Source organism: Sorex araneus, chromosome 1, assembly GCF_027595985.1.
Source record: "Sorex araneus isolate mSorAra2 chromosome 1, mSorAra2.pri, whole genome shotgun sequence".
Taxonomy (NCBI): Eukaryota; Metazoa; Chordata; class Mammalia; order Eulipotyphla; family Soricidae; genus Sorex; species Sorex araneus.
In genome coordinates this window covers 267875625-267902292 of record NC_073302.1, presented here as the reverse complement: position 1 = coordinate 267902292, position 26668 = coordinate 267875625, and the positions used below count along the sequence as shown (strand labels likewise).

Genomic DNA, 26668 nt, shown 5'->3' with positions numbered 1-26668 from the left:
GGGAGAAAATGAGGCAATAGGGCTCCGGAGTATCAAGGGGTGAAGAACTAAGCAACGGGAAAGAAAGGGTTGAAGTGGGCAGATGGCCAGAAGTTAAAAGGAGCAGGAGGCAGTGATAGGCAAGTAAGGGACGAGAAGAGGATGCACTGAGGATGCACTGAGGATGGGACTGTGCGCAGAGATGAGGTACCATCGCAGGCTAGTAAAGCACTCCTGGTTCATTAAAAATTATTTGACGGGAGCAGAGGAGTCGTCCAATCTGACCGGGCACTTGAACAGGAACCCTGCCGAGAAGAGACCGGAGAGGCTAGGGACAGAGGCTGGGGAATCACTGCAGCTGTCCAGGCAGGGGGTATGTTCGCTTGTGAGATGGCAAGAAACCACCAATTCTGAATACACACCAATCAGATCTGCTGATGAATGTGGAATGTGAAAAGCAGATGAGAGGTTGAAGATAACTTCAAGAGGTTGACGATAATCTGTTCCTGAACAGAAGATAAGAGCTGTCTCAAAACTCAGCTACTTCTGGGCCCGGAGAGAGAGTATAGGGCTTAAGGCACTTGCATGTGGCTGACTCTGGTTCGATCCCTGGCACTGCACAGGGGCTCCGAGAATTGCCAGGACTATTCCCTGAGCTAGGAGCAAGCCCTGAGCATAGCCAGGCGTGGCCGCAAAGTAAATGGCAGAAAGGGGCAAAGAATGAAAATCCTGGGGCAGGAGAGATATCTCAGTGAGTGCTCTGCATGTAGGAGGCTGGGGACTGATCCCCAGCACAGACTCAGTGGGAGACAAAAGCAAATTCTCACATGTAACCGTCAAACTATGCTTCCCTCCCTGGAGTGATCACTGAATGAATAGAAAACATAGACCCTCTCAAAGCCTAGGTGGCATTTCCCCAATGTATTTATGAATTATACAAAGATAAGTGCGTTTAAAGTTTGTAAGGAGTAGGGGCCGCAGTGATTGGACAGTAGCTGACCCGGGTTCAAATCCCACATGGTCTTCTGAGCACTGCCAAGAGTGATTCCTGAGTGCAGAGCCAGGAGGAGCCCCTGAGCATCGCCGGATGTGGCCCCAAACAAGCAAATCATGAAACATTTTCAGGAGTACAGCTTCAGATCTCAGTATGTGTAAAACTCATGGCGGGAGAGTGGACTTTTAAAGAACAAGTGTAATCAAACTTGGCAGGCACAAAGAGCCGCAAGATACGGGGGAGGTTGTTAGAAGGTGGAAGTGGAGTTTTGAAAGATGAGAGAAATGTCTGTTCACGCGTGGTGATTATTTCATAGAAAGAGGAAAACTGCCAACCTAGGAGACCGAGGAGAGCTACTGGAGCCGTGCCCCTGAGGGGGATGGGGGTCAGTTTAGAAGAGAACTGATGGGGGCTGGTGGGCAGGGAGCTTGCCTGCACACATCTGGCTCGGGTTCCAGCCCTGGCACCTCATATGGTCTCCTAAGCCTTACCAGGAGTGATCCTTGAGCACAGAGCCAGGAGTAAGCCCTGAGCATCCTAGGGGCTGAGAGGGAGAGAAGGAGTAGGGGGAAGAAGGGAGACAGAGAGGGGTGGGGAAAGAGAGAGGGAGAGGGAGAGGGAGAGAAAGGGGGGGAGAGAGAAAGAGAGAGAGAGAAAGAGAGAGAGAGAGAGAGAGAGAGAGAGAGAGAGAGAGAGAGAGAGAGAGAGAGAGAGAGAGAGAGAGAGGGAGAGAGAGAGAAGGAGGGAGGGAAGGAGGGAGGAAGGGAAGAGGAGATGGGCCCAGGGGAGAGAGGGTTGGCCCTGTCACTCATTTCCAGAATTAAAGCTGGGCTCAGAAAGTTCAAAGAGAGACGGCCAGTGACTGGGCTCAGCAGCAGCCTGGGTTCCCTCTGGTAGCCCACTGCTATGTGGAAAGAGAGCGGTTTGGGCACAGAAGTGAAAAGTGCTGGTAGGAAACGAGGTGATCTTAGACAAGAACTCCTAGGCTTGTCAGAGCTGCTGAATCAGAAACCCTATGTGCTTCCATTCTAAATCTTGTCTGCAACCCTGACAAATGGCGTGCCTGGTCATCCATTTCTTGGAGTCTAATAAAGTGAAAACATTGGACACTCCAATGCCCGTTCACTTCCATTACCAGCTCCTGCCAAGGCGACTACTTCAATATTCTTAAAAATTCCACCCATGGCCTTTCCTCTCCTCCCCCTCCCCTCCCTTCCCCTTTTCGTTTTTAGATTTTAGGCTACGCTTTGCCGTGCTCAGGGCTTACTCCTGGCTCTGTGCTCAGGGACCACTCAGAAGGACTCGGGACCATCCGGGGTCCTGAGATCAAACCTGGGTTGGACGCATGCAAGGCAAGCACCCTACCTGCGGCGTTACGGCTCCGGCCCTTCGCTTTCCATTTCTAATCTTTACTTAAACACTGAGCCAGTCTCCTGCCACCTTCCCAACTCTAACCCAACCCACCATGCCATCGCAGTTATAAAGAAAGAGTCAGTCGATCATGTGACTCTGACTTAAGCCTCAGGAATTCCCCACCCACCTCCAAGAGGCTGTTTTCAAATCTAGCGCTGCTCTTATTTTACATCGTCTCTCGGGACCACAGACTAAACAATGGAGGTAAATTTGAATTCTTGAATAACCCGAACTCATCTTTATGCATGACTGAAACACCCTATACATCCTGTAATGTTTAAATATTACTGATGAAGTGGTAGTCACGTAGTGACCGTGAAATACTTAAATATTATTAGGCAGCAGTCGCATAGGCATAAAGAACATAGTTAAGGAGGATGTGGCTCAGCCAGAGAACACTTGCTTTGCATGCGTGAAAACTTGTGGTACTACCTCCACCCCCCCAAAAAAAAAAGAGTAAAAAAGAAAAATACATTTAACAGTAAAAGATGGCTCACAATAAAACTTCATTTACAATCACTGAGTTATACGTAAAGTCATATGCAGTCAGATAATCTGGAAAGAATATTCTCAGGTTTTTCCATAAAGGAATTTAAAGTAAGTATACAGATATCTCATAGGTCGTAAACAAAAAATGTTTGTTTAAGTACTGATGAGGGCATATTCTTTTAAAAATATTGGCGTCTCTGTACACTAATTCCACTTGATTTATTGTAACTCAATGCATTCTGAATGTTCAATTAACCTTTGTAAATATTCAAATTTATGATGCGAAAGGCTGTTTTTCTTCAGGATGCAAAAGTTTTAATATCCCTCCAAGATCTTACAGAAATTTCAAGTTTATGTCATTAATGCTTCTTTTTGACTACCTCTGCAAAATGATAAGTTGTGGCCAAGATGGCTTTTATTGCTACAGTGGGTAAATAAAATCACTAAAGCAATACTAGTTTTTACATTTAAGAGCATATTTTACTTTTCCCTATTGCCTACTTGCTTTCAAATCATCATAGAGCAATTTGAATTTCCATGTGAAGAGGAGCATCTGGTGCAGATTATGACCTCAACAAAGTCATCTTTATGCCTCTTACAGTTTGAGGATGAGAACAGGTTTTTTCATTATGTATTTATTTATTTATTTATGGTTGGGGGGGGTTCCAACCAGCAGTGCTTAAAGCATATAACTGGCTCTGTGCCCAGGGATCCCTCTTGGCAAGCTCAGAGGACCAAGAAGCACCAGGGATCGAACCTGGGTCAGCTGCATGCAAGGCAAACCCCTAAATTGCTCCAGCGTCTCCCACTCTCTTTGCAAAAATATTTATAACAAAAAAAGCACCTTAGCTAAATATAGTTTTATTTCCTGGAAATAAAACCTTCAATAAACCCTCTGAATTATCTCCCTGGACTTTATTAGTTTACGGTATCACTAGAAGTAGTGAAATCAGTCATTTTATCAGAATCACGGACTGAAGAACAGGCATAAAGGCTCTCTCGAGCAACTGTTACATCATTTAAAAGATGATGTAACCTTTAAAAAAAATGGTCATTTAAAAAATGGTCATTTAAAAAAAAAATGGTCAAATACTTTGGAGCATTGTAACACCATCGTCCCGTTGTTCATCGATTTGCTCGAGCAGGCACCAGTAATGTCTCCATCGTGAGACTTGTTGTTACTGTTTTTGGCATATCAAATATGCCACGGGGAGCTTGTCAGGCTCTGCCGTGTGGGTGGGATACTCTCGGTAGCTCGCCAGGCTCTCCAAGAGGGATGGAGGAATCGAACCGGGTCGGTCTCGTGCAAGACAAACACCCCCATAATTACTAGCTGTATATAATCCCACTAAAAAGTATCTCAACACACACATATTTGAGGGCCAAAGAAATACTACAGCAGGCAGGGCATTTGCCTTGTACTCGCCAACCAAGGTTCGATCCCTGGCACCCGATATGTCGCCCCCCCCCACCCCAAGCATGCCAGGAATGATCCTTGAGCATAAAGTTCGAGGTAAACCCTGAGCAACACTGGGTGTGGGAAAAACAAAACACCAAAATGTGAAAACTTTACCTAGACCTAAGACAATTCAGCTACAAAAATCTTGATGAATTCAATTCAACTCAACAATCTAATGCGTTAAGATCCACATATTTTAGGGCCAGACACAGTTCAATGGGGTGAGCTATGCCCTAGGAAGTACCCCAGGGTACTGCCAAGGTCCCACAAGGAGTGAACCCTGAGTACTAAACAAGAAGTAGCCCTAAGCACCACCAGGTATTTAAAAAAAGAAAAAGTTTTTTTTTTTTTTGAAAAGCCCTGACAACTTTAGTCCCTATATAGACAAATGGTCATTCCTATTATTTAAGTACTGTAATAAGTACTATACTTATTATAAAGTATATAAGCCTACTATAATAAAGGCTGCTATTTTATAACTTTAATTTTAATGATAAACAATTCCACAATGCTATCAGTTGACCTTTTATATAATGCTTGTTTTACTTAAATTGCAGATCAGTATTGCAAATCGATAAAAGTATTATTATTATTATGTTTTTGCTATTACATATATATACTTAGCTGCTAATTTATAATTTATAATGCAATTTTCATATATATGTATTTACATATACAGGAGGTTCTGGGGGTACATCTGGTGTGCAAAGCGCTACTCCCAGCTGTGTACTTGGGGGTTACTCCCGATGGTACTGACCAGCAAATCAGGGATCGAACCTGGACCTCCCACATGCAAAGCCCTTGAACTAGCCCAATTTCCACAGATTATCTCACTTAGAACTAACATACCATTCTGTAAAAGAGGATTATTAACTTATTCCATAAAAGAGAAAATTAAATAATAAATAATAATAATTTAAAAAAAGAAGAGGTAACCTACCTCAGAGAATTAAATAAAGAAAATACATCCATTGTAACCAAACTCTAAGAACTCTCTGATGTATGTGAACGCCCTGGTTCTTTCTTTCCCCCTTTCTACCTCCAACTCTCATCTCTCCCTCTCAACCCCTTAATTTTACAAACCACTGATATGACTAAAGAACATACCAAGATTGGGGCATGAGCTCCTTATTTTTATTCCACAGATTTTTTTTGAAAAGGCATTTTCTTAATATGCCCCGATACACAGAAAGCAAACCAAAAGCAAAGCCTATTTCTCCAATCATTTTATTTAACTTTCTTCAAAAATGCTTCCTGTGGGTGGGGTAAGGAAACTAAGCATTAATACGTCTGTGAAGATACATCCATCTCTTTCCCTCATAAAAAAAGCACACTTCGTCCCCTGAGTGCCACCAGGGGTGAGCCCTAAGAACTCTGCTGGCTGTGGGGCAGAAACCAAACAACAGCAAAAAAAGCATTTCAAGAAAAACAAAACGGGCACCATGAGAAATCTAAGCCCGTAGCAAAGTGACTAATTTGCCCGCCCAGGAACAAACATGCCTAAATGTGTAAACTTGTTCTGAATCTCGTGTTCCCAAAGCCCTCGCGTTTCCAGAGGGCAAGGTTTCAAGAGGAGTCAAGGGAGAATTCAGTTTTACTTCATAAAAAAAGACCATCGGGACATAAGCCCTAACTCCAGGAAAGCCGGACCACAACGAGGAAACTGTGATTCAAAAAGACCAGGGCCAATAAACACAGGAGTGGGTTACTGTGAGGTTCACAGCACGATGACGTGAGTGGATACAAGCAGGCGGGCAGCCCGGCCCACGCCGATCCCTGAGCCTGGGCTACACGTTAGCACCACCTGCTGGCAACTCAGCACACCAGCGCAAATAACCGGGGTGGTGGCCGGCCGCGGCCTCGGGCAGGTGTCCTCACCGCTGACCGCTCCCAGGAGGAAAGGGAACGCTCCTCTCAACTCCCAGGCTCCCGCAGGCCGACCTGCTAGCTGCTTCGGAAGCAGCACTTCTACATTACGCTCTGTCTCGGAAGCGTTGATCCATCCAAACTTGTTTCCAGGAGGCGCCTTGAAGGAATTTCCCAAACAACTACGGTCAACTTAAAAAAATAATAATAATAAATGAGAAAATTCTCAATTACAAGCCACATTCTGTGGAGCTATGCCGACTGCTTGGAAATAAAAATGCGCGTCCTCAGAGGAACGGTCCTATAGATTTTTTATTTATTTTTTTGCTTTTTGGGTCATACCTGGCGATGCACAGGTGTTACTCCTGGCTCTGCACTCAGGAATTACCCCCTGGCGGTGCTCAGGGAACCATATGGGGTGTTGGGAATCGAACCCGGGTCGGCTGCGTGCAAGGCAAACACCTTACCCGCTGTGCTATTGCTCCAGCCCTAGGTCCTATAGATTTTTAAGGTTATGACTGTTGGATTAAAAATCCTAATGGAATTGAGCCACAGCTCCTGAAGTGCTAACTTAACTTGTAAGAGAGGCAGGATGCTGCCGCTGCCGCAGGGCGGTGCAGGTCCCCATCTTTCCCCCGAGATTCAGAACCTCGTGCGGTCAGCCTTTCAGTCTGGCTACCTCACAGACACTTCAGGAAAAAAAAAACCTGAAATGAACTGCATCGAGTTTCTGGATGAAATCCTGGTCTTTCTGCAGAGTTTTCAAACCTTCCTCGCCATCCATGCTGCTGTTCAATCCAGACACCTGGTGACATTATTCACTTCTCCATCCCTGATCTAACCTCGTCACTGAATCCTGCTGGTTCTACCTAGACATTTTTCCCACTCGAAATGTCCCACTCTTTCTCTCCACCCTCCAAGGTGGCTAAACCAGACCCTCCGGTCATTCACATCGAGAGAACAGAGACAATGTCCAGAAACAGACCTTTTTGCCTCTAAGTTTGTACTGCTTCGATCTCTTCTCCAGTCTTTACAACATCTGCTCAAAGAACGAATACTCTGAATCTCTTTCGGCTGCTCTCAAGTGGTGCCAGGCAATGGTTCAAATGAGTGACTTGAACCTATTTCTTTCTTCTGTTTCATCTCTTACAACCCCTGGCCTCTCTGTCTCCAGTCTAGTCGGAATCATTTTCAATTTTTTTTTTTTTAAAGATAATATTTTATTTATTTATTTATTTTTCTTTTTGGGTCACACCTGGCGATGTACAGGGGTCACTCCTGGCTCTGCACTCAGGAATTACCCCTGGCGGTGCTCAGGGGACCATATGGGATGCTGGGAATCGAACCCGGGTCGGGCTGCGTGCAAGGCAAATGCCCTACCCGCTGTGCTATTGCTCCAGCCCCTCATTTTCAATTTTGGCGGCCTCTGTGGATTTACAGATGTATGTACTCCTAATATAAGGAAAATGGGCTGGAGCGATAGCACAGCGGGTAGGGTGTTTGCTTTGCACTCGAATGACCCGGCTTCGATTCCTCTGACCCTCTTGGAGAGCCTGGCAAGCTACCGAGAGCACTTGCCTGCACAGCAAAGCCTGGCAAGCTACCCGTGGAGTATTCAATATGCCAAAAACAGTAACAACAAGTCTCACAATGGAGACATTACTGGTGCCATCTCAAGCAAATTGATGAGCAACAGGATGACAGTGCTACAGTGATGTACTCATACAGATAGTCTGACTCGAAGAGCAATGCAGCACGCAGTCATCCCGTGGGTTAGGTGGCAGCAAAGGCATTTGCTTTTCCTGATTCCATCACAGGCTGGGGTAGCTACATCTTGAGTCTATGTGATGTCAGAGTGCATTATCACGCTATTTTCTCCACTATCATCATACTGATGATCATTGCTTGTCTATGTGTCTTATCTTCATTAGATTATCAGCTTTGTGAATTCAAGCATATCCAGCACCTATTACTCCTGGGGGTGTTCGAGAACCAAATGGGGTTCTGGGGGTAAAATCCGGGTCAGCCACAGGCAAGGCAGACACCCTGCCCGCTGTACTATCTCTCAAGCCCCTGACTTGCATTTTGCATAACAAGGGTCTACAGGTTAAAGGGTCCTTCTTACTTAATATATGTCTAGACACAAGAAGAATTTTAAAAAGGAGGAAGAAGGTCTGGCATTCTCTATTCTCTCTGTATGCGTCTTTCTCCAACCTGGTGGTCCTTGCTGCCTGAGGTCAATTTATAAAGATGGCATACTTTAGTTATAAATATGAACAAACGCAGTAACAAATACATCATAAAATGATACAGTCACAAAATAACATATACAATATGATCTCATTGCTGCTGAAATATCATGAAAACTTAAGCCTTATTACTCAGTAATACTGAGTAGCACTGTAGCACTGTGGTCCCGTTGTTCATTGATTTGCTCGAGCGGGCACCAGTAACGTCTCCATTGTGAGACTTGTTGTTACTATTTTTGGCAGATCGAATACGCCATGGGTAGCTTGCCAGGCTCTGCCGTGAAGGCGAGATACTCTTGGAAGCTTGCCGGGCTCTCTGAGAGGGACGGAGGAATCGAACCTGGCTCAGCTGCATGCAAGGCAAACGCCCGACCCGCTGGGCTATCGCTCCAGTCCAATACTGAGTTAAAAAAAAAAAAGTGTTTACTGGTAGAAGTAAAGGGGAAAGCAAGCAAATTATTAGTATGAAAGAGCAGTATCTAAGGCCGGAGAAGTAGCTGAACAGGCCCAGGTTTCATTCCTGCCCTCTCTGCTCCCCTGACCACGCACTGAAGTCACAAAGTCGACTCATGGAAGGCAGACAGTAAGCGAGCTGGTCTCAGGGCATTTCTGTGGATGCTGGAACTGTTTGACCTCTTGGTCGGAATGGTGGAAAAACAGGCATTTAATCAACTAATATGCAATTACTTATAAATGCACATGTCAAAGTAAAATTTTCGGGACACCTGCTATACTTTACAAATGCAAACGTGTGCAAGGTTAAAAAATTAAACGTTTTAAAAAGAAAAAAAATTAGTAACGACAACAAACACCACAGCACCCTTAGAAAATGGGGACGGGAGATGAACAGACACTTCCTTGGAGAGGAAACTCAGAGCCAACAGGCATGTGAGAAATGCTCTTCGTTACTTATCACCAGGGAAATGCAAATCAAAACAACAATGAGTTATCACCTCGTGTCAGTGAGACTGGCACACACAAAAGAACAAAAACAACAGAGTTGGCATGGACGCAGGGGAAAAGAAACTTCTATCCATTGCTTGTGGAAATGTTGACCAGTTTAACTTCTTTGGAAAATATGGTGACTTCTCAAAAACTAATAATCGAGCTTCCATATGACTGAGAAGCTCCCCTTCTTGGCATCTACCCCAACGGCCCGAAAACTATTCAGAAAAAACATTTACTCTCCTATGCTCATTGTAGCACTGTGCACAACAGGCAAAATCCAGAAATAATCGAAGCGTTCAAGACAGATGGCGGGATAAAGAAACCATGGTACAAAGTACAGTGGAGTATTACTCAGCTATAGGAAAAGACAAAATCATGGAATCTGCTGCTAGATGGATGAACCTGGAGAATTCCACATCCGCAAAGTCGAGTGCAAGGAGAGAGACAGATACAGGAGGATCTCTTTCATGAGTGGAATATAAAAAAAAACATAGGGAGCAATGAATGGGCAAAGGTAACAGAACTGGATAACTGTTCTATGGAATGGAGCTTACCTGAGGTGGGCAGGTGGTGGGAGAGGGCCTTGGGACACTGGTGGAGGGGATGGGCACTCTGATGATGGGTGAGGTGTTGGAATGATGTTTGCAGGAAATGATCGTTATGAATCATGGTACGCCAATGAAAATGGAGAAAGCAAGCAAGCAAGCAGAGCAGGGGTGGGAGATGGGGTGGGAAAGGGGGACAGGAAGATAGGGCTGCATGTAGGAGCCCTGGAAACCACTCCTGAGCTCCAAGCCAGCAGGCACCAACACTGCTGAGTGTGGGCCAGAGAGTTTGCCATTGATTGTGTCACTGTCACTGTCACCCCATTGCTCATCGATTTGCTCAAGTGGGCACCAGTAACGTCTCCATTGTGAGACTTGTTGTTACTGTTTTTGGCATATAGAATACGCCACGGGTAGCTTGCCAGGTTCTGCTTTGCGGGCGAGATACTCTCAGTAGCTTGCCGGGCTCTCCGAGAGGGGCAGAGGAATCGAAACCAGGTCAGCCGAGTACAAGGTGAACGCCCTACCTGCTGCGCTATCACTCCAGCCCTCGCTCCATTGTGTAGGTACTCTTTCATCACTATGTACCTTTTTTTTTTCAGGGTAGGGCGAATTTGGAGTCACAGCTGGTAGGCTCAGGGGCTATTCCTGGCTCCATGTTCAGGGATCATCCCTGGCAGTGCTCAAGGGAACATACAGGATGCTAACTAAATTGCATGTAAGGCAAAATACCCCGTAATCTCTTTCTGACCCTGTCATGTATTTTCATGACAGGAATAGCAAAAGCATATTGCCCAAAAGGATTCTGGCATTATAAAAATCTCAATCTTATTGTTAAAATAAAAAATTTGAAAATAACAAAACTAATGTATGCTGGTTTCTTTTTTTTATTTTATCTGTTTGGGGGCTACTCTGGCTGTGCTCAGGGGACCATGTGCTGCGCCAGGGATGGAATCCAGCTGGGCTGCATGCAAAACAAGCACCGGAAGTCCTGTACAATCTTTCCAGCTATATGCTAGGCTCTACTCCAATGCCAACTCTGCCTAAACAGTTCAACTGGGGAGGAGGTGGGGGGGTGGAGGGTAGAGTGTGGAGGGGAAGTTTAATTCCAACGGAGTGGCTGGATGCAAGGCAAAGGCCTTAATGCCTGTATGATCTTTCCAGTCTCAGTTCTGACGCATTTTTCCCTAGCTGAGGACAGTTTATAAAACTGTATTAACAGAGCAGCTTTTACCTTGGGAATCGATAGGTGGAAACCTCAGTATTTTTGCTTCTATTCCTAGCAGAAATGACGTGAAACTGTGCTAATTAGAGAATTAAGTCTAACTTAAAGTCATGCTTGTTGGTAAGGATGGAAATATATATTCAAGTTAGTGCTGATGAACTAGAATGACAAGAGAATTTCAAAATGATTTTTCCACCGAAATGTAAACTTTCAAAAGATGTCTGAATCACACTGATAGCATATAAATATAGCTAGCAAAATACTACATTTTCCGTTAATAAAAAACTTAATAAATAGTACATGAAAAAACAAGCCTTTAAGATTATCAATATGATGTATTTGCTGAGGGTGGGGGCGGGGGATGGCTGGACCACAACTTGTGTGCTCGGAGCTTATTTCTGGCTCTGTACTCGGGAATATCTCTTGGCCATGCTCAGGGGTCATATATGGCACCCGGGATCAAACTGGGGTCAGCGACATGCAAGGCTTTACATTCTGACTTTCTTTTTGGCCCCTTATAAAGTACATGTTTTAGGGCCAGCATCTAAGTGAGACACGTAACACTTTGTTTTATTTATTCCAGACTTTACAATTTCCTGAAGATATCCTTGATTTGTTAGTTTAAAAAGTTCTGGGATTTAAAAAAAAAATTTTTTTTTTTTTCTTTTTGGGTCACACCCGGTGATGCTCAGGGGTTTCTCCTGGCTCTGCACTCAGGAATCACTCCTGGCGGTGCTCAGGGGGACTATATGGGAGGCTGGGAATCAAACCTGGGTCGGCCGAGTGCAAGGTAAATGCCCTACCGGCTGTGCTATCGCTCCAACCCCTTTAAAATTTTTTATTAGTGAATCACCGTAAGATGCAGTTACAAACTTATGAACTTTTGTGTTTGCATTTCAGTCCTACAGTGATCGTTTACCCATCCCTCCACCAGTGCCCATTCTCCTCCACCAATGCTTCTGGGATCTTTTAGTCTGTCTCTTGTTTCCTTTTCATCTCTATCCTCAAACTGACTGACTGAAGGGCAGATACAAAGACACGTTACTAGGGTAATAAAGAGATAATGGGCATACCAGAGTAATGAGGCCGAGATACTGATAAAACGTGACTGTAAAATAGCAATCAACAATCTTAGAACATGAACATTCCACTTTTAGATTTAGGACAAGTTTTCTTTCAAAAGCCATTGTAGCATTAAAATAAAGTTTAATTTCAATCAAACTAGAAACTTAAGAGAAAAATGAAATATCACAAAAAATTCTCCACTTTTTTCTTTCTTACCTATTTTCCCGTTCATACATTTCCCTAGAGGCACTTCGAAGTTGATCAATTTCTTGATTAGTTTTCAATTTGATTTGTTCCAGTTCATCATGTAGTTTATTTTCATATTCGGTTTTATAATGGTCTCTGCAAGGGGGCAAAAAATTATCCATGATTATTAGTTAAAAAAAAATAGATTTCTGCTCTATTAAGTAACATTTTGGAATTTTATGCTCCATGTACAATGTTCCTTGAAAAACATGGTATTAGATATAAAACCAATAATTCCTAAAAGTACAGTTAAAAATAACTCCATATAAAATTTCAACCTTTACAGCATATTTCCCCGAAGGCTTAATTACTACATAACATATTTTACTGATGCAAATGGCCAAAAATTTTTCAAAAGCATGGATACGAATATGTTTTACTTATAAAAATAATAATCTGGGGGCCAGAGACAGTACAGTGGTTAAGATGCTTGCTTTGCAGGAAGCTGACCTTGGTGAGATCCCTGGCACCACATGCGGCCTGCTAAGAGTGACCCTTGAGCACAGAGCCAGGAGTAAGTCCTGAGCATTGCCAGGGGTGGCCCAACAACAACAAAATGAAAATATGTACATAAACAGAAACATTATGTGTGTTGAGGGACAATATTTTAAAAATATATAAAAATGAAATGACTCTGATGGACTCTGCACACCCCTTCCTTTTAAGGACAACAAGCATAATCTCTGTGGTTGCTTAGTAAGGGAACAAAGTACTACCTGGGGTATTAGCAGGAGAAATGATTGACGAAAAATACCACAAGCAAGGGAAAGATATAGATGCCTTAAATCTTAAAGGGTCAAATTGAGAATCAGTTTTGGTTTTGGTTTTCTTTGGGTTACACCCAGCTGTGCTCTGGGCTTACTCCTGGTTGTGTTCTCAGGGGTCACTCCTGGCGGGGCTTGGGAGACTGTATGTGGCGCTGGGAACCAAACCGGGGTCAGCCAGGGGCAAGGCAAGTGCGCTACCAGCTAACGTATCTCTACAGCCCTTATTTAGTTTCCAACATGCAAACAAAAATATATTAAGGATAATAAAGGCTACTCGCATTTCATAGTCCATACAATCCATAGGCTCACGGAATTCAATTTTCTTCAAAAAAGATACTTCTGTGAAGGTACCTGAATATTTTCAAAAATACTTTGGGAGGGGGCTGGAGTGATAGCACAGCGGGTAGGGCATTTGCCTTGCACGTGGCTAACCCGGGTTTGATTCCCAGCATCCCATATGGTCCCCTGAGCACCGCCAGGAGTAATTCCTGAGTGCAGAGCCAGGAGTAACCCCTGTGCAATGCCAGGTGTGACCCAAAAAGCCAAAAAAAAAAAAATACTTTGGGAATTTAAAAAGTCATTTTATCAAAATTAAAATAGCTATCCTGCCTAAAAGAAATCGAGGTGCATATGCTGCCTGAGCCCATGTGCTGCTTGTGCCTGTGTGGCTGAGCACATGTGTCGCCCGCATCTTCCCTCTTGAGATGTGTACTTTGATGCTTTCATACTTTTGTGTCTAAAGCTCGGTTATGTGTAGGGGCTTCCTCCACCCTTGGAGAAAGCCCGCGTTCTCTCTTGAGCATGTAATTCTTACTATTCTCTCTTCCACTTATCCCTTCCTCCTTCCCTCAGAAACCTCTAAATAAAATCTATTTACTTTGAAAAAAAAAAAAGAAAAAGAAATCGAGTTTTGGTTGCCAGACAAATGTCTTTAAACCACAATTTCCTGAGAAGATTAAAAAAAAAAGCAATTTGAATAATTTATCTTACAATAAAGCAACTGGAACGACAGCACTTCGGGTAGAGCGTTTGCCTTGCACATGGCCAATCTGGGTTCGATTCCTCCATCTCTCTATCGAGAGCTACCGAGAGTATCCCGCCCACATGGCAGAGCCTGGCAAGCTCCCCGTGGCATATTCGATATGCCAAAAGCAGTAACAACAAGTCTCACAATGGAGATGTTACTGGTGCCTGCTCGAGCACATTGATGAGCAACGGGACGAGAGTGCTACAGTGCTATAATAAAACAAAGTGAATTATTGCCTCTTTTTTGGCCACACTGAGTGGCGCTCAGGGGACCATATACAGTGTTGGGGATAGAACCCAGGCATCGTGCAGGCGAAGAATGCACTCCAGTCTGCTGAGCTATCTCTCGGGACCCAGGAACTATTACCTTAAAAGCATCTTTCCTTTCCCTTTTGCTTTTGGGTGTCTACCTGGTGGTGGGCAGAGGCTACTGTGCTCTGGGCTGGGTCCTGGCTAAGTTATGAGGTGAATGAAGGTTGTGCCAGGGACTCAAATCTGAGACTGCCACATGCTCAGATGCTTCCAAGTGCAGAGCCCTTGGGAGTAACCCTCTGGTCCCTTTGGGCATCTTCTTTATGCAACTTTAGTAAAAATCAATAGTGTCCCCCTGGGCCAAGAGGACCCTCAAACAACTTGTTAACATATTTATGTGAAAATTCACGGAAGGCTTGCCTTGATGCTACGTATTTTTCATACATCTCTTCTCTAGCTTTCTTTATTTCTTCCAGTTGCGTCTGAAGTCTCTCGAGGCGGTTTTCCTCATGAGTACAGCGGATGCTAAGTTCCATGTTCTGGCGATTGAGATAGTCTTTGTCCTTTTGCAGCAGAGTGACAGTCTGCTTTAAAGTGACCAACTACAATTGAAGGGACAGGCCAGCAGTTAGAGCATTGGCATCTTACTTTGCAAGGATTATGGTACTATTTTTTTCTTGTTTGTGCTTTCACCCACATCAAGATGATCAATTCTTATTTTGTAATTTTTTTTAATCCAAAAAAATTACCATAAGTTTCTTTTTTTCTGGAGTACATCAAAATGGGGGAGGGGGAACAGGGGAACAGAGCTTCTACAATTTGCTACTGAGAAATATACAAATCACTGTAAAAGAAAATTCAAGGAACTTACCTCTTTTGATAATTCACTTCTTTCTTTACTTTGAACGATGTAAGAGGCTTCAAGTATTTCATGCTTTCTCCTCAACTCAGTTACTTCCTGTTCAAATGCATCACGTTCACTATAAAATTCAAACACATTCATTTGAACCAAAATGAAAATTCAAATGTAGGGGTGAGGAGATGGCTCGAGAGCTGATGCACAGGCTTTGCATGTGGAAGACATGGGTTTGATACCCAGCACAACAACCAAAAATAAATAATAAACACACCCAAACTAAAGGTATATATGCAGAATTTATATCTGTATTTACAAGGAATATATAAAAACGATTTACTGTGTCTCTTGGAAACTCAACTACTTTGGTATCATTCTATGAATCCTAAGATATCTCCTTTTCATGTTCGGAAGGTATGTTCTGTTATAGAACTCGTTTAGAGACATAAACATGAACTTACGATCTCTCAAATACAAACAGATAAACTAGCTAGTAAAACAAATAATAAAAATTTATAAGGAATACTCTGGTCTTTTTTTTTTTCACTAATCACTTCAATCTTATCTTAAGTCAAAACTTTCAAAGAATTTACACATAGCTCTAGGCTTTCAGTTAAGGTCAAAAAGTCCTTATAGCTCTTCGTCCGGATTGCATAGGAGATATACAGGCAGGCATTCTTGTGATTATTTCATTCACGCATAGAGATTATATAGGAATTCTAATTTCCATTTTCAGAACAGTTCTTTCCCCCCCCACTGAAACCAGAAATGAAGTCCGGAGAGATAGAACAGGGGGTAAGGCATTTGGCTTGTATGCAGCTGACCCTGGCACCATCAAGAGCCCCTGAGTCCCGTCAGGAGTGATTCCTAAGCATGGAGTCAGGAGTAAGCCCTGTGCACAGCTGGTGTGGTCCCCAAACAAAACAAAGCAAGGAAACAATCATCACCAATAATGAGGTCAAATCTACATAAGCAACAGGGATAAAATGAGCAGAGAAATAAATTTACCATCTCTCTCTCTCTCTTTTTTTTTTGCTTTTTGGGTCACACCTGGCATTGCACAGGGGTTACTCCTGGCTCAAGCACTCAGAAATCATTACTGGCGGTGCTCAGGGGACCATATGGGATGCTGGGAATCGAACCTGGGTCGGCCGAGTGCAAGGCAAATGTCCTACCCGCTGTGCTATCACTCCAGCCCACAAACTGACCATCTCTTAACTCATCTTCTCCAGAAAGAATTAATGTCTTTGCACTTCATTTTATCTGCCCACCAGTACTTCCAAAAAGAGGGCTATTAAGAATTGGTTTAATTTCCATTCGAATTTCAATAACGCATTCCAAAAGATATTTTTCAGTCTGGTCAACAAAGTATTATGCTTATTGAAAAAAGGTGGTCTAAACACAAGTTAAAATATAACAGTCACAAAAAAAAAGTGGAAGAAAAACCAACCCACCAACACCCATGTAGGATTCCCAGAGACAGTTCATGATGTTAAGGGACATGCCTAGCAAGGGCTGACCAGGCCCAGCCTCTAGCACCATGGAGCTAGCTTGGGCAAGTCTCAGCAATGAACTGCCATAGTATAGCTGCTAATGTATATATATTTCACTGTCAACGTTCATCAAATGCTCCCAAAATGTCCTGCATGGCAACTTTCTCCTTGACCTTGGAGTTGATGTCTGTGTCACAAGCTTCATTTTAACTTTAGCAGTTTCCTTTATGACATTGACCTTTGGGAGAGCACAGGTCAGTTCTTCTATGGAATGTCCCTCCATTTCCATTTGTCTGATGTTTCCCTATGATTAAATTCAGGATAAAGCATTTCAGGAAGGGATACTGCAGAGGAGATAATGTGCCTTCAGTACTTCACATACTTCACATAAAAGAGGCACATGATGTGACTTTACCTCATCGTTGATGAAAGCTATTTTGATCACTTGCTTGAGGCAGTATCTGCCAAATTTCTCAACTGTAAAGGTATCTTAGTGCCCTTTGCAATTAAATAATCTATGGGGACGTATTTTGAGACTGCATAAAATTTTGTTCCCTAACATACTTTTACCAAATGGTCTTAGTTTTCATTGATGACTCTGAACTAAACAGTACCATATGGTTACAAAATGGTAACTCTGATATGCATATACATATTAATACATTTATTAATATCCTTATGTATATTACACATACATATATATAATATATAAATGGTATTTCATTGTAAAGATTATCTTATTAGCACATACTCACATACTCATGAAGCCTTATTCTAGTCAGGAGATTGTAACTCCTAATTTGTTAATATCCCTTTTGATGCTCAAATTGTACCACATTTGGCTAACTGGTGTCCCTTCTAACTGGCTGCTGTGGCACTGAACTGGATTAGCCGTCTCTATCTATCTCTCCCACAGTGAACCCAGCCATTCTACCTCCAACTTCTCTATTGCCTCTGCCTATTTTAGCCACCTAGAAACCACTGCAGCAATGAGGAGCCCCCAAATCTTAATCTCTCAGTAGCACCCGACTGAAAGGAACCAGGACACCTTGGAGAAACGATGAAATTATGAAATAAAATCTGAAAACATGATGTTACACTAGAAAATACAGAACTGCTTTTAAAAAGACGGGCATAGACATTACTCTTTTAAAAATTTAATACTGTCTGATTTATTCATCTGGATGCATTCTGATCTAATTTAAAGGTTTTTAACTGCTATAGAAAATTACATAAAATTACAGTGTAGAAATAAATTTCAATGTATTTTCCATTCTGTTGTTGAAAAGCATTTGGATTCTAATAATAAATTAAGATCCATATCCCTGTTTCCTCTGCACATTTGTAAAAATTTATCAAGGGCATGAAAGTGATTTTCACCAGTCTGTTTCATTTTTTGGTGGCAGAGTACTTTTCAGATTCACTCTGTTGGGTGAACTAAAGGTTCACAGTGTGATCCTCTCATGCCTGTCTGTTTCTCTGTTCCAGTTTTAGCACATGAAGATACTTAGGGTTGTGTTTTTATTACAAAAAAATGGAAGATATATAGGGAGATGTTAAAGATACATACAGGATATACAAATCAATGTCCTTTACTCTTAATTAGCTAGCTTAATAGCTTTAATTTTTATCAGCTATGACCCACCACCACCCCTGATGATTCTGATTAAAAAATAAAAATTTAGGGGCTGGAGTGATAGCACAGCAGGTAGGGCATTTGCCTTGCACGCTGTCAACCCGTATTCGATTCCCATATGGTCCCCTGAGCACCGCCAGGAGTAATTCCTGAGTGTAGAGCCAGGATTAACCCCTGTGCATCGCTGGGTGTGACCCAAAAAGCAAAATAATAATAATAATAATAAAATAAAAATTTTAAAAAATCATTATAATTTTGCCTTTCATAGTTTGTTTTTGCTGTAGATTTAGACTGACACAGAAAATATCACAACCTCAGCTTCTATTTTTTTTTTCTTTTAGATTTTTGGGTCACACCCAGCGATGCTCAGGGGTCACTCCTGGCTCTGCACTCAGGAATCACCCCTGGCGGTGCTCAGGGGACCATATGGGACGCTGGAAATCAAACCTGGGTCGGCTGCATGCAAGGCAAACTCCATACCCGCTATGCTATCCTCCAGCCCCACAACCTCAGCTTCTAGCATCATGTCACAGTCTGATCATTTTGAAATGATTTTTTTGAAATCATTTTATTTCAGAGACAACCAAATACCGGTTTCAAGAATTCTAAACTCTTAACAATGCTACACTGAGATAGCAATACACATATAGTATTACATACTACAGGCTAATTATGTTGTCAGTAGGAACACTGAGGCCGCCACATCCTTAAAAATTTACTTAATTATACAATTTATTCATCACTTAATAGATATTCTTTGAGTGATTACACTATTCAAGATTTTAGGCACAAGTTAATATAGTAATCTATAATTAAAATAATTTATCTTCCTGCCTCTCTGTGTACACACTCATAAATTTATGTATTTATATTTAAAGACTCACAAATATTTCTTCTTTTGATCTTCTTAGTCATAGGGGACTTAGTTTATACACGGAACTTAACAGATATCAAGAACAACTCACCAATGACAAAATTTTGGCTTGGACTGATAATGAAATTTACCAAGGCCACAGAACTAAGTAGTAGCTTATCAAAATTAATACAAACAATAAAATACAGTGCAAATAAAAAACAAAAATAATAGTACAAATAATAAAAATATATAAGGCAGTAAAGGGAACATAATTTGCTATAAATACTTAGTAGCAACAAACTGGGAAATATTCTCAAAAGGTGCTATTTTTGAAAATATGTGCTTTTTGTCAGGAAGAATAGCTGAAAACTTAGATAAAACTATCAATTCATTTCACTAAATAAAATCAAGATTTAAAAAAAAATAGTTGTGCACAGGAGATTTTACTAGGTTCCCATCTCCTAAGATAATATATTTTAGAAGAGAGAGAAAAAATATGGAGACAGAGAAAAACACAAGTTAATCATTTTTAACAACTATTACTGAGGTGAGGGGGAGGCACATGTCACACAGCCGTGTGGACACACAATCATCATGCTCATGAACCGGAAAAGGATTCTGGAGTGATAGTGCAGCAGGTAGGGCATTTGCCTTGCACTCGGCCAACCCGGGTTTGATTCCTCTGCCCCCTCAGAGAGCCCGGCAAGCTACCGAGAGTATCTCTCCCGCACGGCAGAGCCTGGCAAGCTACCCGTGGCGTATTTGATATGCCAAAAACAGTAACAACAAGTCTCACAATGGAGACGTTACTGGTGCCCACTCGAGTAAACTGATGAGCAACGGGATGATGGTGATACAGTGATTACCGAGGTACCACGTTTTATAACAGAACAGTGTTTGTGCCTATGCTTTAGGTGTGCCTTGTTACTATACCCCCCTCCCACCAAGTGCTAATATCCCTCCACCACTGTCCCTAGCTCTCGCTTAGACACCCCCAGGTCCCCCACCCCCTGTATGCCCCTTGCCCGTCCACAAACACTTGGTAAGCTCAGTTAGGAGGAGCGACACCGATAATGAGAATAAAAGAAAAAATTAAAAAGCAATAATGCAGGTGCCTTTGAATCATGCTACAAATGAGAACTCCAATCTCAACTACTCACCCCTTAACTTTATCATAGTTCTCCTGACGGTAGTCCCCTTGCTGAATCAGCTGTTTCGTGTCTGCTAATTCTAGGGCCAACCGCTGGCACCTAATTTGAAGCTCCGAGCAGTTTCTTCGATCCTTCTCATTAGCCTGTAAATCAAAGTAACAGGACATTTGAAACTGAACATTTCCAAATTCCTGCATTAAATTCTTCTGTAAACCGTGAACGTCTTTGCATTAAAAAAAAAAAATCTTACATTTTTTTTTCATTCAGTAACTTTTCCTTAGTCAAAGACAGGGAATTGTTCCAGGGCCATTCTCAGTGGTGCCAGAGGGGCGTGGCAATACGGTGTTGGGGACAGACCTCAGGGTACTACACTTGAGCTATAGCCCTTGTTCAAAGATAGGTCATCTTAAATCCCGGAGGAGTTTCTAAATTCGTTTCTTTAAAACCAGAGCTCTGTTCTTCATAGAAAATATAAGGTAAGAATACTTTGGCTACTAGGATAATACATCCAATGAATACTGATGCTGAATGATATTTTCAACATTTATTGAGCTACTATTAGGTGCTAAAGACAGAGAAAAAAAGTAACACAATCCTTGTAGGTTTTTTTTCATTGTGGTGTTGTTTCATTTTGTAACCCCTAAACAAACGCTCAGTGATGTTTAGGGGTTACTCCCCCCTCTACACTCAGGGAGTCCCTCCTGGCAAAATCAAGAAACCATGTGGGATGCTGGGGATCAAACCTGGGCCAGCCGCGTGTGAGGCAAGCACTTACGCGCTGTATTATCTCTCCAGTCCCAACTTTCCCTTTCTTTCAGGAGCCACAATACGAAAATGAATAGTCCCATGAACACCAGATCTACACGATGAAGAACAGCTACTGAGTCTGTATATCATGAAGCTCCGGTTGTAGTATTTCACAACAGAAGCAATGTTGGGAATATATTACTCCTTCCCTCTTCTAGTCACCTGACCAGAGGAAAGAAACTGGAGCAATATGGGAAGTGAGGGGTTTGGTATAAATGAAATATCACAACCTAGTGCCTGGAGACAGCTCAAGGAGCGGAGAGTAGGCTTCGCATGTGAGAGCTCCGAGTTCTACCCCCAGGGCTGTACGCTCCCTGGGAATAATTCCTGAGCACAGAGTCAGGAGTAGCACCCACCACTGCCCTGAGTGGCCCAGAAAAAAGAAAAAAAAAGCACAACCATATCATCCTGACAACCCTCACTTCTCATACACCTGAACTTCCTGAACATACCATGCTTCCTCTAATCTAGTCTGCCCGTCTGAATCACTGCGTATTATCAGAATTTTTGTCTCACTGATCATTCTGTATCATCAAATTCATTTTCTCACTGATCACTTGATAGCATCACATTCAGACCATCATTCTATCACGTCAAATTCATTTTCTTTTTCAAGTATGTGTCGCTCTGAAATTACTTTTTCATTTTCTTTGTTGTTGTTATTTTTGGGGGGCCACATCCATTGGTGTTCAGAGGCCCACTTGTGGGGGGATGGGGGATGGAAGCCAGCTCAAAGTAGTTTTCTATATGCCTCACCAGAATGGAAACATCCAAAAGGCAGGGGCTCTTTCTGATTCATCGCTGGTTCTGCATCACTTTACACAGAAAGGATGACAGACATGCTTCTGAATAAACAAAGAGGTAAATGAACCTGGCAGTGAGGAGAAGCAGGATAGAGGGACAGAGTTCCCACTTATTTCTCCCCTGGTCACTCATCAGATCTCCCAAGCTCCTCACCATCGTACTCCAGATCCTGCCATATTAATCATATCCTGTCTTGTCCCAAGTTATTTCTTCGTAAACAGCAGACCAGTGAAGTGTGGTGACACTCATGTCACAGATACTGATGGCATTATTTCTAAGTGACTGCTCTGGGGCTAGATATTATGGATACAAAGAGAAGCAAGGCAATGCTTTTGTCTTTTTAAAAATAAATATAAGTTTGAAAGGTTCCCTTCCAAATTTCAATCACAGGGCCGTTTGATAAATGGGCTGGAGCGATAGCACAGCAGGTAGGGCGTTTGCTTTGCACACAGCTGACCTGGGTTCGATTCCTGCGTCCCTCTTGGAGAGCCTGGCAAGCTACCGAGCGTGTCTTGCCTGCACGGCAGAGCCTGGCAAGCTACCCCTGGCGTATTCGATATGCCAAAAACAGTAACAGGTCTCACAATGGTGCCCACTCGAGCAAAATCGATGAACAACGGGATGACAGTGATACAGTGTTATGGTACTTATCATAGAACCCGAGCTGAAGTTACTCTATCACATCCCCCAAGGATATCACAGTCATCATTTCAGACCCAACTCACAGAAGATACTTTAGTTCCCTTGAAACAGGCTACACCCCTGGATGAGAAGGGTCTAGGGAGAATGGCAAAGAGAAATGGCTCTCTGGTGGTGGGTATGTGCCCTAACACCGTATACCTACAACACCAATATCTATACCACTCTAAAGCATGATGCCTCAATTCAAAATACTTCCTTAGGGCTGCAAACACAGCCTAGCGTAAGCCTTTTCCTTGCACGTGTCTGACCCGGGTTCAACCCCCCACTCTTTCATAAAGTCTGTTGGGCACATCCAGGAGTGATCCCTGAGCACAGAGCCAGGACCTGGGGAAAGCCAGGCGTGACAACGAATCCAAAAATATTAAAAACTACAAAAAAAAAAAAAAGACTTTCTGAGAGCTAGAGAGAGTATAAAGGGTAAATGCTGCCCCGAGTGCAGCTAACTCAGGACTGGTTCCACGAGCCAGTCACGGTTCACTTCTAAGCACCGGGCTAAGAACAGCCCAGTGCTCCCTCCCCCACACCCGCTACTTGGTAAACACATGTAAACACTAATCATGTAAATACTATGGAAAAGTGCAGTGCTAGAGTTACGAAGCCGAGATCCATAATTCACCTCCCCAGAACTGAATTATCTGCAGTAATTACCCAGGTGGCTTCGCCTCTCAGTACTTTAGTCTCCCTTTCGGAGGGGTGTTGTAAAGCGTATCCAAGGAATACACAGAGACTCCTTACAAAACTGCTCGATGCATAATAAATAATTAACCAAATCATATCATTGTCATGTTGCTTCTTTGCTTTGTATTCCAAAGTCCACAACTCGACTTTTAAGAACTGCACAAAGACCAAGACAGTGTCTGGAGAAATACAACCGCGAAGAATGCAACATTAAGGGTGAACAACTGGCAGAGTCCCGGGAACCTGGAGTAGGATTCACAACAACAAAAAGTGAGGTCATAAGGGATATAGCTCAGTGGCTCAGAGCACTTATATTCCAAGTGTAAGGCATGAGTTCAATTCTTGGTGCTGCAACATGGTATATACATAAATCGGTGAATTTAAAACTTTCCACCATTGAAATAATTAGTACAACTACTAATAAGTACAATGGGCTGGAGCGAGAGCACAGTGGTAGGGCGTTTGCCTTGCACTCAGCCGACCCGGGTTCGATTCTTCCGCCCCTCTCGGAGAGCCTGGCAAGTAACTAAGAGTATCTCGCCCGCACGGCAGAGCCTGGCAAGCTACCCGTGGCGTATTCGATATGCCAAAAATAGTAACAAGTCTCACAATGGAGAGACGTTACTGGTGCCCACTGGAACAAAATCAATAAACAAAGGGATGACAGTGCAGTGCTACCATATGATCAAGCAGAACTTCAGTGAAAGTATATGCATATAAATATGTGTATATGTATGTATAGCTACATATACATGTGTGTGATGATTCAATGATTCACCTGGCTGTCAAAGATAGCAGAAAAAAAAGAAAAAAGAAAAAAGAAAAGAAAAGAGAGACTAAAAAGTTTCTGCATGGCAAAAGAAATGTGGGCTAAAATAAAGACTTCCTACTGAATGGGAGAAAATATTTGTACACGATACATCAGATAAAGAGCTAATGTCCAAGACATATAAAGCACTCACAAAGCTCAACAGCATCAAAAAGCAGAGACAGTACAGGGATTGTCTTGCATGTGGTTGACCTTGGTTTGATCCTTGATACCACATATGGTACCCCCAGGTACTGCCAGGAGTGACCCCAAAATAAAAACAAAAAGTACAAACCATCAGCAGCCCCATCAAAAACTGGGGAGAGGAGAGGTACAGATGCTTCCCTGAAAAGAATATGATAAAGTGTCCAGAGTCACTTGCTAATAAGGAAATGCAAACCAAAAGAAGGTAAGATGGTATCAGTAGGGCGGCACACGTCAAAAAGACCAAAATCAATCAGTGTTGGCGGCAGAGATGTGTCGAGAAAGGAGCCCCCTTACTGTTAGTGGGAAATTTGCATGGTTTATCCTTTATGGAAAACGACAAGGGGATTTCTCAGAAACCTAAAAACAGAGGGGTCAGATTGTCTGCCTTTTACACAGGTGGCCCAGGTTTGATCCCCGGCATCCCATATGCCAGGCAAGATTTTTGAGTGCGGAGTCAGGAGTAAACTTGAGCCATCACTGAGTGTGACCCAAAACCAAGAAGGAAAAAAAAAACCCTTAAGAATAGAGCTTCTGGGGCTGGAGAGATAGCACAGCGGGTAGGGCGTTTGCCTTGCACGCGGCCGACCCGGGTTCAAATCCCAGCATCCCATATGGTCCCCTGAGCACGGCCAGGGGTAATTCCTGAGTGCAGAGCCAGGAGTCACCCCTGTGCATCGCCAGGTGTGACCCAAAAAGAAAAAAAAAAAAAGAATAGAGCTTCTGGGGCTGGAGCGATAGCACAGCGAGTAGGGCGTTTGCCTAGCACGTGGCAGACCTGGGTTCAATTCCCAGCATCCCAAGAGTTCAAGTCACCTTCTCCACCAGAAATTATTCATACGTCTGATATGATAGGCTAACACTAGCCTGATAAAAGTAAATCTGTTATTATTATAATTGCCTGTTTTCTTGTCTTGCCTGTAGCCCTCTTCTCTCCCCACAACCACATGTGATCTGAGGCTTCTTGAAGACCGCTTTAGCTCTGAACACCCAGTCATCCTTACATAGTCATTACAGTGGCAATGTTTGCAGCAAGAACCGATGTTGAAATGTGGACCAGAAACGCTGCACTAGCATTTACAATAACTAGCTTGTGGCAGGAGAGAGAGTACAGAGGGTAAGGCTCCAAGACTCCAGTTGGATCCCTTAGTGTCACATAGTTGTCCGCTCCCCAGGCCCCGCCCAGCCCACCAGAGCAGCTCTTGCAACCAGCAGCCTGGTTGGTTAAGAATCGCTGGCCTTGGGGCCGGAGCGATAGCATAGCGGGTAGGGCGTTTGCCTTGCAGGCGGCCGACCTTGGTTCGATCCCCGGCATCCCATATGGTCCCCCAAGCACCGCCAGGAGTAATTCCTGAGTGCAAAGCCAGGAATAACCCCTGAGCATCGCTGGGTGTGACCCAAAAAGCAAAAATGGCCTTTGGGGCATGACTTGGGAGAACCCTAAAACATAGCGTAAGATGCTGTAACACCCCATCGCCACACCACAACGCATACCACACGCTGAAGACAATATTCTTAGACTATTGACCAGAACATAATACTTACTGTTGGGATTCAGGGTGTTAAAAAAGAATTGTAACTGCCAATTTTCTGGGTTCAAACGTGGCAAAGACCTAAATTATAATGTTCTAACTTCCCAGTATTAAAACAGCATGATAATTTCTTAGTTCTTAGATACTAAAAAGTTATCTGCCAAAAGAGCAATGGATCTAAATGTTTCTACAAAAAGCAAAAATGGACTCAGAGATGCAATTAAGTACACATTTTAATTAATCAGCAGCTGTGTAAACTAAAAGGCAATTACTTTATAGATAATGGATTTCTAAGCATCATTTAAATCTTTTTTTTTTCACTTATACAACATAAACTGAGAAGAAACTGATAGCCTATGTGTCAAATGTAATCTTTAATAAATGAAGTGATCTCTTGCCTGTGGGGAGAAAAGAGAGGTTAGGAAAATCTGGAGTGGGATATAGTGACATTTACTTTATGCCAAATGGTTCCAATCAGAAGAGTTTACAGAGGATAGCAGCTTAGCGAAGAAGGAATGACTTGGTGAGCTATTCTGTGAAAGTGATAATTCCCCACTCAGATGCTTCCAATAAATGACTCCAAAGTAGCCAAATACTAAAAAGAATGAAACCTAATTA

At 42.8% G+C, this 26668-nt stretch overlaps 1 protein-coding gene and 1 pseudogene across 1 annotated transcript in view; both read right to left on the bottom strand.

The window, feature by feature from the left end:
• PIBF1 (progesterone immunomodulatory binding factor 1) overlaps positions 1-26668 on the bottom strand; it is a 187499-nt gene that overhangs the window by 137296 nt on the left and 23535 nt on the right. Inside the window, exons 6-9 of the mRNA XM_004604006.2 lie at positions 20525-20658; positions 15395-15503; positions 14944-15125; positions 12449-12574 (exon numbers count right to left, since the gene is read on the bottom strand). Coding sequence (XP_004604063.1) covers positions 12449-12574; positions 14944-15125; positions 15395-15503; positions 20525-20658 — 551 coding nt within the window. The remainder of the gene's footprint in view (positions 1-12448; positions 12575-14943; positions 15126-15394; positions 15504-20524; positions 20659-26668) is intronic.
• Positions 19904-19981, bottom strand: LOC129401052 (small nucleolar RNA U13; annotated as a pseudogene).